The sequence below is a fragment of the Temnothorax longispinosus genome, chromosome 11 (genome assembly GCF_030848805.1).
Source record: "Temnothorax longispinosus isolate EJ_2023e chromosome 11, Tlon_JGU_v1, whole genome shotgun sequence".
NCBI classification, from domain to species: Eukaryota; Metazoa; Arthropoda; class Insecta; order Hymenoptera; family Formicidae; genus Temnothorax; species Temnothorax longispinosus.
Window position 1 is genome coordinate 1,533,433 of NC_092368.1, and position 18,047 is coordinate 1,551,479.

Consider the following 18,047-nt stretch of genomic DNA (forward strand, 5'->3'; position numbering starts at 1 on the left):
TTAACCAAGTGTTTGCAACGTGCTTCCAAACAATGTAAATATCAATAAAACTCTTCATAAATAGTGTAACCATTGATAAGACTCTTCATAAACAAATATTAAGCCCTAAAGCTTACATTCAATAATATAATTATAAAATACACATATACATATTCTGTATATGAGAGTTACACAATTTTAATTGCGATTTACATTTATTAGTACCTATACTGAATGAGAACAAGAACACCATGGAAGAACTTATGTTGATGCAAAATATTATCTCAAGAAGTAAGGAAAACAAAAATATATTACGAAATAAATTTGGAAATAAATGCAAAAATGGGGATTTTTGTCCGGCTCTTGACTTACTGTGCTATGTTTAAAAACTCTACTTGTCCAGAAATGGGAGAGCGTTATGTGTTCAAGTTTTGTATTATCTTTAATCGGATTGATTCTTGTGATATATTTTTCTATAGGGAATAAAGCATTTGTTAAACGATAAGAATGTGAAGTGTGATGTATCGATAAAAAATGTTCTCGCTACTTTCAAGGACCTCCACTACACTGAACTATGACGAACACGAAATTCTGTTTCAGGTACTTCAGTCAGCTTTCACCGAGAAACCGTCGAGAAAACGAAGTTGCGCGAGACCGCGAACGCGTTGCCCGTTCGACGATTGCGATTGTGAAAATCGCAAAATTGTAAGAGTTCAATGCCAGAGTGAACTATTCTATTTGTTATACTTTATCGCGTTACTTCGATCTCGTATTATCACGTAGAGCCGATGATTTCGATCGTTTGTCAAATAATACGCTTGTTTGTCCGTATATATCATTAATATTGTGTACTAACTCTTTTTGTGCCATCTGCGACCATGGTGGGCAAGAGATAAGGTGATGTGTGTTTCTCGTTAAATATTAATCGCTCGTAAAATGAAAAACAAAGATTACAACTCGTCAGTCCTGTTTTCCTTGTCTAACGTCTTCTTGTCCTCGATATCGGAATTATCTCGAAAAAAATAGCATTCTTGTCTTGTTTTAGCTAATGCATAGTTAGATTTGTAATCGCAGCGATTAGATCTTTCTGGTTACCCAGAAGTGCTCGATGTTAGAATAACTTGAAATCTAATTGCGTAAAATCACAATTAGCTTCCTTCTTAAAATTAGACTTCTTTCCCTATCTGTCCATGAGAGCCTATGAAAGAATTTATGGAAACTGTTCGATCAAACTGTTATTTACATTTAAATTGTAAAGAGAAGATTAAATTGAAAACGCAGGAAAATAAAACTATCTTGTTTGACGAAAATAAACCGCCAGCGGGATTATCGCTGGGTAACATCATCAAACTCGTGCATACCAGATCGTACAAAGTATGCATTTGCAGAATCGAGGTAATGATAAACAACGCTCATTCTTTCGCATTCAAACGTGCACATTTCGGAGTACCTAAATAAAATATTAAGATCTCAAAATTCACGAGTACTCGCAACTCGTGCGTTCGCGTAAAAGAGTTACAGTCAAGAATTTAAGGCATAACGTAAGCGGTAGCAAACTGTTCCAAACTGTTGATTTTCTTACTACTAACGTTTTACTGCTTAAGTTTTTTTTGTGTGCCATGATGGCTCTAAGAAGAAGAGGAGAGCGTATAAAGACGTACTACTCGGTCCTGCTCGATTGCCGGTGACGGTATTTACTTGCGTCTCCATGCTTATATTACCAAAGATTACACATTTACACCTTTCTTAATTATTATTATTTATAATATCTTTGAACTACTAGATTTTTTAATCACATCTCTTTCTGATCCGATTTTCTTTATTAACGAAGATATTGATTACAGAGACTTTAAAGTCTCTCTAATATCATATCCGGTAAAAACGTAACAGCCTGTATAATCCGAGAATTCAGTGAATATCAGCGTGGTACGTAGAATTGAGAATTGAGAATTGGGAATTGAGAATTGAGAATTGGGAATTGAGAATTGAGAATTAGGAATTGAGAATTGAAAATTGAGAATTGAGAATTGAGAATTGAGAATTGGGAATTGGGAATTGAGAATTGAGAATTGGGAATTGAGAATTGGGAATTGAGAATTGAGAATTGAGAATTGAGAATTGAGAATTGGGAATTGAGAATTGAGAATTGTCTGTCCTTCTCTCCTCGCTCGAAGCTTGCCGAGCGCCGGGCCGGCCGGCTGGCTAGTTCGGACACGAACCATTAGCACGGACGCAAACCATGTGCGGTTACCGAGCGAAACGACGTAGTTGAGTTGCACTTTCTCAGGCGGCGCGTCGGAAAATGCAACACACGAAAAAGGCCGGGATGGGCGGATGGCCTCTCTCAGGTTTCTCATGAACGTCACCCACGTTCGCCAATGTTTTAAGATGGCTGATGCGAATGAGAAGTTGCTGGCGGAACTCCTGAAAAAGCCTGGGAACAACGTGTGTGCAGACTGCGGGGCCAAGAGTGAGTGTGTTCCGTAAAAGAGCTCCCATTTACCTGAGCCGTCGCGGCCGAGCGAGACACATTCAGCCGCGACGTGCGTCCTTAACCTCCCGGCGTTTGTCCCGCGACGTCGGAATGTTTGTTTTTATCGCGATATTAAATATTACGATTACATAATGTAGCGTCGCGCGAGAACGGTCACGGCTCGTGACGCCTGATATTTTATTTGTGCGGCGTCACGAATTCCAACGACGACCGGACTCGATGATATCGTTAGCGATAGCACGCTTGAAACGAAACGATGAAAGTTGTATTCTTGATTACTGGGAATACACACACAATATCTCTTCTTCCTTTCTTTCTTTCTTTCTTCTTATACAACGTCACTATCGTCACTGACTGGGCTGTCATTACGTTTCAGATCCAGAATGGGCATCTTACAATATAGGTATATTTGTTTGCACGAGGTGCGCCGGTGTACACAGGTCTATGGGAGCACATATTTCGAAAGTGAAGCACTTAAAGTTAGACAGATGGGAAGATTCTCAAGTGAATAGGATACGCGAAGTGGGTAATGCCGCGGCGAGATTGCACTACGAGGAACGTGTACCCTCTTGTTACCGTAGACCAAGCCCAGATGCCCCACAGTGAGTTATCGAGTCATCTGTGGTTTTCCTGTTTTAGTTATCGCCTTATGATATGGTTATCAGCTGGCAGTTGTATTATATTTTAATTAGTATTTTAAATAGTATTTTTATTTGAATTAATATTATATAAAGTGATTGAATTACCTTAGAAAGTAATTTACAAAACTTATTATAGAGTTTTAGTTGAACAGTGGATAAGGGCAAAGTACGAGAGGGAGGAATTTTGTCACCCCGAAAGACAAAATCACTATGTGTCAGGATTCATGGAAGGATTTTTAATGAAACGTGGAAAGGAAGATTCGCGTTACCATACTCGTAAATTTGTACTCTGCGAGGCGGAGGACACACTCAAGTATCACGTTAAGGAAAATAAGGTAACCTGAGTAAGATAGTGATGAATTTAATAAGTTCACGAGAGTGCAAATACATAATCTTACGTTTACTTCAAGGAACCCAAAGCTGTTCTAAGGATATCTGAACTAAATGTGGCGTTCGCGCCACCGAAAACTGGCAATCAGAACAGTCTTCAATTGTCCTTTATGAAGGATGGTACGACGAGACATATCTACGTGTATCACGAGGATCCGGAAGTAATCACGAATTGGTACCTCGCCATCAGGTGTGCGAAACTGCACCGTTTACAAGTGGCGTATCCGGGTGCGAGTGAGAACGAGTTACTGTCGCAACTCACGAGGGATTTTCCGCGCGAAGGCTTCCTATGGAAAACTGGTCCGAGACATACAGACGCTTACAAAAAAAGATGGTTTACGTTAGACGGTAGAAAACTCATGTATCATGACGATCCTATGGTACGTTCTAATTTTTACTTGTATTGAATCGCTTGTTACTTAAACGATCTACATCTTTCTCTCTACTTTTTAAGGACGCCCATCCAAAAGGTGAAATCTTCCTGGGACATGGTTCCGAAGGTTTTGCGGTAAAGACCGGCGTACCGCCAGGTGCTAGGGATCAAGGATTTTCGTTTACTCTCGAGACACCTGATAGAACTTACCTGCTCTCTGCGCAAAGCGATGAAGACAGATCGCAATGGATCAACGTGATCCAAAAAGTAATAGATAAACCGCTAACGCCACAGGACGCGACCGGTAAGCCGGTACCCGGAACGTATAAAAATTTAACCCAAAGAAATACGAATGTGTACGTTGGTTTTCATTTACAGTAGCGGCGAGACTCGTAAGAAAGCGCACAGCAAGCGGAACAATGAATATATTTTCGTCCACGAGATAGGGCTGGATTCCTCTTAGACGTCTTTCTTAATTATTCACCGGTATTCGTTCGAATCGAATTGCCGAAATAAATACATGACTCAGCATGCAGGCGTAATGGCGCATATAGCTTCGGTTTACTTACTCATCTTGTTGCTGTTGAGTCATGTATTTAACTTGCGCACGGTTAATGTAGTATAGAAACATACGCATAAGACTGCTCGAAGATGTTGATCAACGTGGATAAACTGCAAGCACCAACCGCTCCTCGGTAACGCTCTTGCGTCGAAATAAATACTTGTGTCGCTTACGATCGAACCGAGTAGGCAGGCAGTATGTCGTAACAACATTACAAGGAATTTTTACTTAGCAATAATATGCGTGATGCTTGTCTCTTGACAGTATAACGTTCGGAACACCAAAAGAAATTCTCTTCCAGAAGTTTGATCTAATCTCTTATGAACAATCTATTGAACGGTAAACCTAGCTTTAGGATAGACATTATTTTAAAGATTCACGGATTCGCAGTATTTTCTTTTCTCCTTTTTTTTATTTTCTTAGCTGGTTTATTTAGACCACCATTTATAAGGCCACAAAGTGATAACGATACACAATCTGTACATACAAAATAAATTCTGAGGGCCTATCACTCATTTTCATTATTTCCTCTAAAGAATTATTTGATCCTAAGCTATTTCCATAAATGAAATAATATTTGGAAGTAAATATTAAACGATGAATTGTCTATACATGTGCTAATTGTGCATTCAATATTTTGACATTTCTGAAAATGTTTTATTGACAGTAGAAACGGAATGATATTATCACGTAAAAAATCGAGAAATCGGACTCGTTAACGAATTAGTAATTAATTATTCAGGTACGCACATGGATATGCATGCATATGAAAAATCTCAGTATTCTACTTTCTGCTCGTGTTCGGAAACGGGTAAATTTTTCAAGTAACATAGAATGTTGACCCAGCAGAAAGCAGCAACACTGACATATATCACTCGAAAAGACGGCGGAATTAATAGAAAATTCACAAATTGCACCGGCAACCAATAACCGCACGAAGTCTGAAAAACAAAGATTATATATCATTTCCGTAATGTATTAATTTTTGAATTCGGAAACGAACCTGAAAAGTGTGCACGAACTTAATTTTGCACTCTCGAAGGAGATCCGACTTAGCTTCCATTAAACTCATACCTGTAAGATTTGTGAGGCAGATTAAGCTGTGAAAAAGATTTACTTAAGTAACGTTCACGTGAAGCGTTCAAAGATACGAACTGATAAAGAACAAGATAAGTAATGGTGGGGTCAAGATAAATTGGTCCGCGAAGAGTTTTTTTAACACGATCTTCGTGGTTTTCCCACTGTAGAACGTATCGAGCCATTTGTACCTGTCGTTAATATCTAAAATTAATTCGTAAGTTCATTACGAAATTGTACAAGTACTTTGCAGCTTAATGAAAAAATTGCCGAAATACCATCCGTGTAGCATCGGTCCGGCCAAGAGGCAACCGAAGATCGCGTATCTCTTCAATTGCGGCCAGTTGTAGGTCGTCGAATCAGCACTTTTATCTACCAGATCTAACGTCTCGCAAAGTTTTTGTACTTGAATTAATATTGGTCCTTTGACATTAGGAGAAATTTCGGACTCCGCGGCAATCGGCTGTATCGGCTACAAGATTACAATCCGCTCATCAGCATGAATAATGTAGAAAGAATTTTACTCGTAAAAGAATTCCGAAATTCGGGAATTTCACCTTGGACATCTTACTGAAGCTCTGTCGGATAAACTCGGCGCTCGTGTAGAAGAAACCGTACACCATCGAATTAAACAACAACGGCCTTCTTTGCATAACACTACTCACAATTCGAAAAGCCTTTGTCAACGACATACTTTATTTTTACTTTAATACAGTCTTACTTTTTACTACAGCCGCGACTTCTATCACTTGTTTCACGTTTTTTACGCTTATCACGCTTATTTGATACGCGTTATCAAATAAGATGGATACTCTGTCGTAGTGTTTTACTAGTGTTGAATAAGAAATTGGATATTGCCGCTTCGAAGAGTGACGCTGATACTGGCGTATGAAAGCCGCACTAAGCATTTAGACTCAATCACGTTCAATCATGACTCAACCATGTCAATTGTATCGCATCAGCATTCTCTCCTCTCCCTCTTTTTCCCAAATCCCTATTACAATGTACATTGCAGGAAGGAGAAACGTACGGGTTGAATTTTTATATTTTAAAAATTTCTTATATTTTGAATATTTTTTTCTATCCATTTTTCTATAAAGTCGTACAATTATAAATATATCAATTATTATAAATTTGCTGTAATAACAGTAATAGTTAATTAGGCATAATGGCTTGTAGTTCGGAATGCAACCAACTTATCCAATCAGAAGACGCTTCCTTCTCCAGGGTAACTTCTTGAAACACTTCACTTCTTTCTACCTAAATTATAATTTTGTCTGTATAGTCATTATTTATAGTTAGTTATTTCCGTTAAAAAATGGCTAGTTTTCTGCGCGTGACTTAGACAACTTGTAGTCTATTTTATTTTTTAATTTAAACAAAAATGTTAAATCGTAAATATAACTACATTGAACTATTAAGATCTCGAAGAAATTGGACTTAATGGACATTTAATGCTAAATGCGCGACGGAAAGTCACGCCGTTTAACCCACCTCTCGGAAACCAAGTTTCTCAAACATTCTTATGCTCACTGCATTGTCTAATTTGATTTTGGCGCAAAATTTATTAATATTCAACGTTTCGGCGCCTGTTACGAAAATAAATATAAATCATAAAGAGGAGTGTTGAGTCCAATAATCGTACGGCCAAATTACCATAGAGTAACATTAGAATAACAGATTCCCAACCCCTCCTTTTGCCCCGATTTGCCTCGTCGGCTATCATAATTTCTATTTCGGCGATACATAATTCTTGCGAGTTGTGGAGAAACAGATTGGTGTCCCCCGCCATGGCATCTGAAACGAATCGGTCGAAAGAGGGATTGATTGATATGACACGAAGGCTGCACCTTCTCTCAACATTCCTCTTCTCTTTTCTTTCAATGAAGAAAGAAGGAGAAGAAAAACGCTCCAAAGCATGCGATCCATTAGACGCTTCAAACAACAAGGGCTGCATTCCGATATTCACTGTCAGCAACTTTCAGTACTGAAAATCTATAGTATACGTGACGTAAAATATAGATTTGCAGTACTGACAGTAAATATCGGAATGCAGCCAAGGATGAAATGTTTCCAAGAGCGTCTGGAGCAGTCCGGAGCGCCAAGTAGATCGCACCCAAAGATACATACCTACTTCACTTCCGGTTTGCAGATAGCCATGTTTATCAAGAATAATGAAAGTGCATTCTACAACATAAAAACACAAGCACAAAATTGTATGAAAATCACCTAAACGTGAGTAACTATTATATAGCGAGTTATTAAAAGTACTTCTAAAGTATTAGAGTTTTGCCTAGAGCTTTCAAAAATTTGTAATTCTCGGCATGACATACATTAGTAATTCATACCTATTGTCTTCTTTTTTCATAACCCCTTAGCATTCATTTCTTTTTGGCATTGTGTATTAAAACACATGTTTTTTATATATTTGGATTTTTAGATCTATATTTTATCATCTATATTAGATGATATATTGTGTAAAATATTTTTAATATATAAATATAAGTACAAAACGTAGAAATAATATTATGGCTTTGATTGCATATACTTGTGAATGTAAAAAAATGCGCAGGACTTTCTATCCACATATATTTGAAATAGTATGAGAAGAAGAAACAATGGGTGTAAAATGTTACACACACTTCAAGTCAATGCCCAGAATTACATATCTTCTCTTGTATTAGTGTAAAAGCCTCTGTTAGTCTAGGTCTAGATGATAATTACTGTCCTCATCCTCCAACCACCTTTTCTGCATCTTGAATTCTTCATCCAATGTCAACGGCTCGGAGCTCGTCAAATACTGCAATGTAGGATTTTTCATCCACTCGTGATACCTGAACATGATTTTCGAGACGGCGTATCAGTCGTAAGGGCACATCCGATTAAATGTTAAAAAGAGATAGTTTACATGCAACAATACAAACTTTATAACGTGCTTTTCTTGATACGGTACTAAAATTACGTTCGTTCCGCTAATACGAGTGTCCGTGTTCCTCCTCATGATTGAATGTGAATTTAATTAAAAAATTTACACTCCTTACAATATTTTACTTTTTTTTTTAATGTTTGTAATAAGACTAGTCTAGTCTTATCACCTTATCTCCAATCGACTCTAGTTTTTTAACACAAATCTGACTCCTTTTTTTGACCTTTATACAATATTCCGCTTTTTTTTTTTTTAATTAATTTGAGATAGGCACATTCCTATCATCGTGTCTCCAACTAGGCTCCAGTTTTTTGACACAAATCTTCTCGACAATATTTTGCAATTAAAAAATATATTATGTTTTCAGAGGTTAGAATCACGGTTAAACATCCACTGCGTTCAGAAACTGTCAGAAACGTCACCCGGGACCCGGGTACATACACACGGGTATACTCCTTTCTCCTTCTAACTCGCTGAGATAGAAAGAGAAGGGAGTATACTCGTGTGCACTCGGGTGACGGGTGACGTTTTCGAACGCTCGCCATCGCACACAAAATTGCATAGGCTGCATAAGCATAGCATAAGATCGCTGGACCAATGAGTATCTTATGTAAATCAATATGGCGACTTTATGCTGGATGCTTATTGGTTTAGCGATCTTATGCTACGCTTATGCTAAGCTATGAACAAAGTCTAAACTCATCTCCCGCGAGTTCGACCATTTATAAAAGTGTATCGATGACTCTACAGGTGGCGCCACACGCGATAGCTACGAACTTTGACAGCTGTGTGAGTTCTGACATTCTTTCAACTATATACGCCGAGCGCGCCGTCACCGCTAAGCGTCGCCGCGTTTCGAGGTTTCGATGCACGCACACGCTCGTCGCTGTCGCTGTGTTTAGAGCTGTCAACCGATCTGTCAGTGGCAATAGCGGTAGCATCGTACACCAACGAAGAGACGAGGCATGAGCAATTGGCACTGCAGCATCGGGACGAAATCGAGAGAAGAAGCGTGAACACGATATCTCACGTTCCGGTAAGTGTTGGCTCGTAATTTCTTTATTTAGTTGTACGCCACGCGACGACGCGGCGGCGGCGTCTTTACCGCGAAGCAAAAGCCGCGAGCGCGGGAGAAGCGCGCGCATCACGCCGTGTACACCAAGCTTCACGTAAGATGGATCTCGCGAGAGACGTTTCGGCGACACGTGCGTTTCGGCGTTTCGCGTTTAACGCGGTGCCTCCTGAAGGTGGAAGCGTGCGCTCGTCGTCCGTGATATTTCAACGTTAATTCGTGCCGTCGACGACGACGGCGGCGGCGCGCGACCGCGTCCCGACATTCGTTGACTTTTGACCGCATCATTTTCTGTTTGACAGCTTTTCACTCCGTCGAGCGATCGTAAAACGACCAACCGTAGGACTTTGATCCAGCCCGCCAGCCTCAGGATGAAACATCATCGTGTCGGTGAGTACGATTTTTCCTTCGCTCGGCAGACGCCGTTTTACAAACGTGATCCTGTGTGATAAAAGCATGTTGCCGCTGGCAACCCGCGCGCCGAAAAAATCAGCCAGCCATCTTTTGCCGTTATGGATACCGCCACCGCGCGCCGTGCCGCGACGCCGCGCGCCGCGTGGGTGACATTACGTTCGCACGTGGTTTCGTATACACGGTTACGTTCGCACGAATTTATACACAATTTCCCAGATCGATGCTACAAATCAAGATCAGTGAAGCCTTTTCCTCCCTGTCACGAGTTGCTGCCTAACGATTCCGATAATATGCTTCTCTCTTTTGTCGATTTTCTAACAAAAAATAGAAAAGCGTTCTCTTCGAGCTTTCCGCATAGCAACAACATTGAAGTCGTATTCCTCCGGTCATTTAATCTTTCACCACCTATACGAGCATGTAAATTGGAAATTTTCTTGACCACGCGAATGAACCACGGCGAATTACCAACCTCTGTAAACCTAGCATCCCCATCATTAAAAAAAAATTCGAGTTTATGGCATAATTAAGTGCTAATTTTGTGCTAATTGATTGCTCTAGTCCCGAATTTTGTACCACGTTGCAGGTTGCAGGAGATAAATAGCAAAAGTGGAGGTGCTGGCTTCACGTTAAGCTAGTACCCCCACTCCTGAGAAACAAGTATCGCAAACAAAAAAATTGATATACCAGATTTTTATACTAATTTTGTGCTTTCAAAGTATTCCAATCTGCGCGAATTTGGTGCTCATTGTTTAACATATAGGCTACGGTCAACGTGACGCTACAAATGCTTCGAAGCATTCCTCTTCTCTTTTCTTTCAATGAAGAAAGAAAGAGAAGAAGAACGCTCCAAAGCATTTGTAGCGTCACGTTGACCGTAGCCATAGCCCAGTCAATAGACACAAAAAGACGTTATTTTACGTTAAATCCAGTTTTAAAATTTTGCGAGGTTATGTAATTGGAGGTCTAAATAATTTTCGGAGTTTTCGACCTTAGCGACCCGCTGCTCTAGTCGCCATATTGGAAAAATAGAGGCAAAAAAATTTGTTTCTTTTGCAATATCGTTTTCAATTGGCCCTACAACAAAAATAGTTATTATCAATATTAAAGGGGAGGAAATTCTCTACAACTTTTGTCCAAAACATTTATTTTTCTAATATTTTTTTAAATATTCAAGAAAAATTTGCTGAATATTGAAAAATTTCCTTCAATATCTTAAAAAATATTAAGAAAATGAGAAAATGTTCCAGACAAAAGTAGACAGACAAATAGAGAATTTCTTCCTCTTTAATATTGATAATAACTATTTTTGTCATAGGATCAACCGGCAACAAGATGCAAAATTGTTGGGTCAAATTTGATCTTTTAAAATAACACTAAAATTATATGCTTTTAAAATATGCAAATCTAGAATTTGGTGCTTGTTGTTTAAACTAAATGACGCTAGCACCGTCACATTCTTTATAGATTTTATTAAGTTAAACAACAAGTACCAAATTCTAGATTTGTATATTTTGAAAGCATATAATTTTAGCAATATTTTAGTAACAAAGTCGACCCAGTAACCAATTGCTTTAATGTACTTTACTCTTGTTGTGACCTACTTCTTATGCATTTTATTAAGTTAAACAATGAGCAACATATTCCAGTTTTACATATTTTAAAAGCACATAATTGTAGTGTTATTTTAAAACCAAATTTGACCCAGCAACTAATTGCTTTAATGAACTTTATTCTTGTCGTGACCACACTCTTGAGATGCTAGTTTAACATGAAGTCAGCACTTCTACTCTTGCTATTTATTTCCCGCAAATTGATAGGAGCACAAAATTTGGGAAACAATAAATTAGCACAATTTCTAGAACAATAAATTAGCACAAAATTAGCACTTAATTATGCCATAGATCCAAACTTTTTTTTATTGGTGAAAGTGCTAGGTTTACAAAAGTCATACTATTTTATGTTTATAATTATATTTCTCTACTTTAAAAACAAGTTGACTTTGAATAGAAACAATGCTAACAATCTCTAATTATGAGGAAGCAATGTGCAAGTTTCTAACTTGTACACTTTTTTATTGTGATAAGTTTTACTATAGATAAGCTGTAACTAAAAATAGCAATGTGCATGTGCTATTTTTATTATATTAGCAATTTTTTTTCTAATTTTATTACATTCTTCAGTCTTTCCTATACTTATTTCATACATAATTCTTTAAGATTTACTTGATTAGTTATTGAGTTATACACTTCTCAGAAATATTAACTACGAAATTTAAATTTCGTTTATTTTTAACAAAGTTAAAGCTGCTTGAATTTTGCCTGTTTTTAAAGAAAAATTTAGTGTTTCTTTAATTTTTGTGAGAAGTGTATATAAGTGAAAAAAATAATGAGGAAGCAATGCACATATGCTATTTTTATTATACTAGTAATTTTTTTCTAGTTTTATTATATTCTCCAGTCTTTTCTGCCTCTGATTCATATAGAACTAGAAAATGCACATGTGTTTTTTTTATTATACTAGTAATTTTTTTCTAATTTTATTATATTCTCCAGTCTTTTCTGCCTCTGATTCATATAGAACTAGAAAATGCACATGTGTTTTTTTTATTATACTAGTAATTTTTTTCTAATTTTATTATATTCTCTAGTTTTTTCTACCTCTGATTCATATAGAATTCTTTAAGATTTGTTTGATTAATTTTTGAGATTCAGACGTTTGAAATTTCAGAGATTCTGTACATACATAGAAGCTTATAAAGCTGGGTCTAATCAACCAAGTCTTGAAGAATTATATATGAAATAGGGATAGAAGAGACTGAAAAATATACTAGAATTAGAAAGGTTGCCAATAATTAATATTAAATTGTCAAAACACATCAATTTTTGAAAAGTCTCAATTGATTGAGGTGTACCTTTTAATAAGGGTAAAAATATTATAATATTGGCTATTTTTCTAATTCTATTATATTCTTTAGTCTTTTCTACACCTATTTTATATATAATTTTTAAGATTTAGTTGATTATATTAGTTCTTGAGTTATAGAAATTTTTGGTAAAATCCGTACATACATACATACACGCACACGCGTATACAAGCACGCACGCATGCGTGCACGCACACACATACGGACGTTTTTTTCAATGTAATTTTTCAACTTTTCTGCTTGAATGAACTTATATAGTTGAACCAAGAAAAAAATGTTGAAATAAAATGTTGAAATTCTTATAAAAGATTATATAGTAATCTTGCGTATATACGAAATAATCTACATCTTATAAGAATTTCAACTTTTTATTTTAACTTCTTTTTTCTTGGTTGAATTATATAATGACTTCATTCAAGTAATTTTCTTCATTTAACGCAATATAATCTCATTTCAAGATTTCCAACTTTTTGAACGTTGAAACTAAAGATATTTTCAAATCAAGAATATTCCTTTTTTTTACACGGTCAAATCTAGAATTACATCAAAGATATATAGAGATTTCTCGCGCCTTCGCGGATGATGTATTCGCAGTAAAATCGGAAGCACGACAGGAGAGACAACTTAATTTGCGCGGGATTCAATTTTCAGAACGATAATATTATCACAGAGGAAGGGAGGGAAAGGCAGAAAGAGGGAGAGAAGGAGGACCATAACTCGGAGGAATCTAGTCCGAGTTATAGTCCAAGATTAGCGAGTCTGCAAAGTGGGGCGCACACGTTATCTAGCTCTGGTCATTGGCGGCCAGTAGCGCGTACGCGCCGAGAGAGGAGGGTGGCGAGAGAATTGCGTAACGCGTGCAATAATAATCGCTATTGAAAGAGAGATAGGAGAAAAGACCGGCTCTCTCCGTCTGCATTCGTGCATCCACACGTCGGTTCGTTGCGCTTGTTCGACGCGCTGGTCGCGGCCACGTGCCTCCACTCGCCACTCTCGCGCGCGCGCTACTCGCTTGTTCGCTACCACGTTTTGTGCGCCAGCACCTGCGTCAACCGCTTCTTGATTTGTAGACATCTCTTTTCCCATGGATTCGCGATTATCCCCAGTCGTGGTCAACCTTGAGATCGCGGTCGTCATATTCTTCGCTGGCGTCGCGCGACGAAACGCGACGCAATGAGGCGACGTGATAAGACGCACGGTCGGCTGTCAGACGCGCGGGATGCACGAAGTGGCGCTATCGGTGTTATGTAATGCTTTACGATGAGGTCGCAACTTCTTAGGAGCTCTTCGTTTCGTATCTCTCGTTCCCCTTCCCGAGAGAATAAGAGCCTACCGCCGCGAACAGCGGCGCGATTAAGCGATCGCGAAGAAAGTACGACGAGAAAACACGTCACCTTGGCGTTTTTTACCCCAAGGGGGTTTTTTGCTCCCAAAAATTGTTTCTGAATTATAGGCATTTGAAAATTCTTCACAAGTAACCGTTCGTACTTTTTAGCCACAAATTGTCTTTACCGATCAAGCGCGACTTTTTCTAAAAACTTATTTTATTGGCTTTACAGATTTAAAAATCTATTTCTAGAGTTAGAGACAGAACACAATACAAAGGTACAGGCAATAAGAACAGGGAATAAACAAAAATTTGTTGATTACAACCTAAAAAATTTTGAATGCTATGATTGGTTGGTATGCACTAATGCACCTCATAGCGAACGATATATTTTTGTATACTCTTTTGTACGGGCATCGTACGCACACACTCACTATAATTGTTTTTTACACTAATCTTATATACATGTATTAGGAATCTAAGCCTGATTCTGAGGACTGTCTCATTTTGTGACAACAAACTGCAGAATTTTTATATAAAGCAAATGTTGTCATGAGTTGACAGCTCTAGGCGCCCTATTACTCAGAGTAGGTAAAGAAGATCTGAATTTCTGAGGTACATTAGTGCATCATACACTTTAATTCTGAAAAAGGATTTTTAAATGAGTATATTAAAAAGTGACCGATTTTTACCTCCAAGTCGGCACGTAAAATTTGCATAATTTCTTCATAGTTTTTGGGCCGTAGAATAACGTGGATAATATCCGTTTACTGTCAAAATCAAAGTGTGGAGAAAATAGGTAAAATCCCAAAGTTAAAACATTTATGACCCTTATTTTTCTCTCCAAATACAGCATGACTCATCACAAAAATAAATACTAAATACGAAATACAGCATAACTCGTCACAAAAATAAATACTAAATATGAAATACAGCATGACTCGTCACAAAAATGGTATTCATTGGATTTCGAAAAATTCACTATCATTTTTCTTGAATGGAGAAAGATTTACGAGGAATAAATATGCGGAGGAACAATTTCCACTCTTTTTGATAGTCGTCAAATTTGAAAAGTTTGTTTTCCCGTATGTCTTCGTTTTATGGTTGTTTGTTTATTGTCGAGGGAAAAGATTAGTCCCCGGTCAATTTTAGAAGTGTTCTGAAACGATCTATAGTGATTTTTTATTGAAATGTCTTTTCATTTGGGAATACCACGCGACAAACCTGACAAAATAGGGTGGAAATATTACAGTTTAAATGAAATTTTGACTTTTGGAAATTGTGAGAATAAATATTTCCTCGCAATATAAGTCGGAAATGGGTAGTCCTACGCAAAAAATTGTTAAAATCAAATAGAAAGGTTATTAAATTTTCATTATTTTGTTTTTCGACCGATTTGCGTACGACTAATAGTATTTTTGACATCCGTAAAAGTGACGGTTTTTAGGTACACTTCTCAAAATGGCGGATTTTCTAGTTATTTTTTTTTAAATACACACGTTTCTCCAAGTTTATTAAATTATCTTTAAAATGATTTTTTATTTCACCTTCCGCGACGAATACTTCCACAGATATAGCCTTTTAAATATTTTTTCACGTTAAAAATTTTTTAATAATTTATAGTTTTTTTACAAAACGTGACATAAAATTACTTTAGAAAAAATAATATCGACATTTTTTCAAAAGTTTATATGCATATGTATATGATCCTGCAGTGGAATCGGTTTTGAAATGAAAGTTTTTATAAAATTGTCATTTCAATTATGCCTTTCTTAAGAGTTTTCGTAAAAAAATGGGGCTTGCCACACTTTTTTGTAATTTTCTCAGTTTCTATGAGAGATACGTACAAAATGCTTCAGACCAAATTTGAAGCTTATAAAATTTCCTGAAAAACAGTATATTCGGCATTGATATGCGTGTGACCAAAACAATTGTACCAACGACTGCAGACGCTAGAATAACGTTGCTCTTTTTTCCTCGGTTTACCGTAATTTTTTTTAATTTAAATATCGTCGAAAAAATTTCTTTGGAAATTTTTGCGGTCGGCGTAAGTTTCAAATCTCATTGTACACGATGTAAGCTTTCCGTTGGTCTTTGGGTTAAATTTTTAAGACAGGTAGTATTCGAGATATAGGGCGTCAAAAGTGGCCGCAACAAATTTCTGTTTTATATGCAGAGGCGAGCACACAGTGCAAGTAAGGGATGCATATTTATTGTTGATATACTAATAAATTAAACCAATAAAAACATAAAAAACATTTTTCGATAGCAAGAAATTCAATAAGGCCGCGGTGACTACCCAGGAGCCTTAAAGACGTAGGGAAGAAGATATTTAGGTAAGGACATTAAAATGACTCATGTATGCTATTATACACACACCTGTATAATAGCTTTTAAGTGAGAAATGTTTAACCAATCGAATTGCTCTCAGTTCACGCGCTCAAACATAACACGTGGCATAGCATTACGGACAAATGCCTGACTGCAGGAATAAATTTGAAGATACGATCGAAAATACGAATTTTCTCAAATCCGTGCAAGTAGAATTTTTGCAATCTGCTTCAGGTTAGTCCCGCTCTAATATATTAACATATTAGATCTTATCGTATCGATCGCTAGTGAGCAATTTCTTAATGAATGACAGTGAAACGTCAACAGTGACAGCTCTTGTCATCGAATCGTTAGAAATCAACATCGCTTGTGCAATGACGCACGAATCGAAAATAGATGGTCGATAGATATTACATAAAAAATAAATCAAGTTTGTTTTATTATAAGAGTTTTATTTACGACTTTTTAGCTACAGAGATGATACGCAGAATGTTAAATTGGCTATATTGCAAAAACAAGCATTGGCTTCATTTTAATTAAATCATTAAAACATTTCACGTAAGTATCCATTAACGATAATAAAAAAAAACAGCTTAATATTACCGATTGTTCCTTCAGCGTACATGACGTTACACGGTTAATTTGTCTAACGTAATTAATATTTATTTAACTAACACTTTGCGTACTCGCTGCTCCAGAGCTATATTTAGACAGCGAGGTCTCGTTAAGGGACTTGATATACGATAACATGCCTCGTGCGGTTTTGCATCGTGGGTCGGCCGTAACCTTCGCCCGGGTTCTTTCGCGACTGCCCTCCTCCGACAAGACGCTTCTACTCCGATGTGCGTAGAATATATGAATGTGTGTCAGAAATATGTATATCTGGCAGGGAGCGACGCGCGACGGGGGAAACGATATCAACGTCGAGCAAGCGGCACGAAACGCCGCATTTACGTAACGAGAAACGTAACTTTCTTCTTTCGCGTCGCCTTCTTTTTCTCCTCGCATGTTATTTTCCCCCATTTATGCACCGGATATGTTAAAAAGGCGAACCACCCAAAGCGATCTATGGCCCGATGACCCTCGAAAGCTTACATTTCACATTTCGACTTTATAATGACTGTACGATCAATGGATACGTGTGTTTCGAGAAGACATCGCAGATAATTGATAGCTTCTCGATAGCGATTAGGATCCGAACGCCGTCGGCATTTCTAAAGCTATTGGCAGGCGAATGTAGCACATTATTAGCATTGTTAATGAAATGATTTTTAGTTTTTCAACACGTATTTATTGCCTACTCATTATGATTTTAGACTAACTGAATTAAAGTACGTATTTTCCAGTTTATTTACGATCGGAAAAAAAAGTCAAAATACAATAATATTCTCGAGAGTTATATACAATGAAAAAAGTAGCAGAGGTTTTCCAGTTCTCAAATTACACACTTGGATTTGCGGTGTATCTATAGGTCTGTGAAATTAACAATACCTAGCACCCCGAAATCCAAATTTGTTTGTCCACGATTTGTCTCGCAG

The 18,047-nt window shown here is 37.3% G+C and overlaps 4 protein-coding genes across 6 annotated transcripts in view; 2 read left to right on the plus strand and 2 right to left on the minus strand.

The window, feature by feature from the left end:
* Positions 1–219: 219 nt before the first annotated feature.
* LOC139821710 (arf-GAP with dual PH domain-containing protein 1) lies at positions 220–4,963 on the plus strand. Of its 3 annotated transcripts, XM_071792975.1 has the most exons (7): positions 220–270; positions 580–684; positions 2,850–3,075; positions 3,251–3,449; positions 3,525–3,884; positions 3,959–4,181; positions 4,256–4,963. In XM_071792975.1, the coding sequence occupies exons 3-7, from the start codon at positions 2,918–2,920 to the stop codon at positions 4,321–4,323; spliced, it is 1,008 nt and encodes a 335-aa protein (XP_071649076.1). In that variant the 5' UTR covers positions 220–270; positions 580–684; positions 2,850–2,917; the 3' UTR covers positions 4,324–4,963. The 3 variants fall into 3 exon arrangements, with proteins under 3 accessions (XP_071649076.1, XP_071649075.1, XP_071649074.1); XM_071792974.1 differs by lacking the exons at positions 220–270; positions 580–684 and adding an exon at positions 2,272–2,449 and having other exon boundaries at positions 4,259–4,963; XM_071792973.1 differs by lacking the exons at positions 220–270; positions 580–684 and adding an exon at positions 2,274–2,449.
* A 149-nt stretch (positions 4,964–5,112) lies between these two features.
* On the minus strand, positions 5,113–6,388 carry LOC139821713 (mpv17-like protein). Its single transcript, XM_071792979.1, has 5 exons — positions 6,074–6,388; positions 5,795–5,988; positions 5,595–5,707; positions 5,443–5,513; positions 5,113–5,380 (listed from the first exon to the last, which is right to left on the minus strand). Exons 1-5 carry the CDS (start codon positions 6,206–6,208, stop codon positions 5,216–5,218), a joined length of 678 nt encoding a protein of 225 aa, XP_071649080.1. The 5' UTR covers positions 6,209–6,388; the 3' UTR covers positions 5,113–5,215.
* A 183-nt stretch (positions 6,389–6,571) lies between these two features.
* On the minus strand, positions 6,572–8,819 carry LOC139821715 (alpha/beta-tubulin-N-acetyltransferase 9-like). Its single transcript, XM_071792980.1, has 6 exons — positions 8,441–8,819; positions 8,241–8,350; positions 7,647–7,703; positions 7,173–7,313; positions 7,011–7,105; positions 6,572–6,776 (listed from the first exon to the last, which is right to left on the minus strand). The coding sequence occupies exons 1-6, from the start codon at positions 8,515–8,517 to the stop codon at positions 6,672–6,674; spliced, it is 585 nt and encodes a 194-aa protein (XP_071649081.1). The 5' UTR covers positions 8,518–8,819; the 3' UTR covers positions 6,572–6,671.
* Positions 8,820–8,992: 173 nt separating this feature from the next.
* The window catches only part of LOC139821711 (uncharacterized), a 40,275-nt gene continuing 31,220 nt past the window's right edge, over positions 8,993–18,047 (plus strand). The window contains exons 1-2 of the mRNA XM_071792977.1: positions 8,993–9,478; positions 9,817–9,904. Of these exons, the coding sequence (XP_071649078.1) occupies positions 9,886–9,904 (19 nt within the window). The 5' untranslated portion in view covers positions 8,993–9,478; positions 9,817–9,885. The remainder of the gene's footprint in view (positions 9,479–9,816; positions 9,905–18,047) is intronic.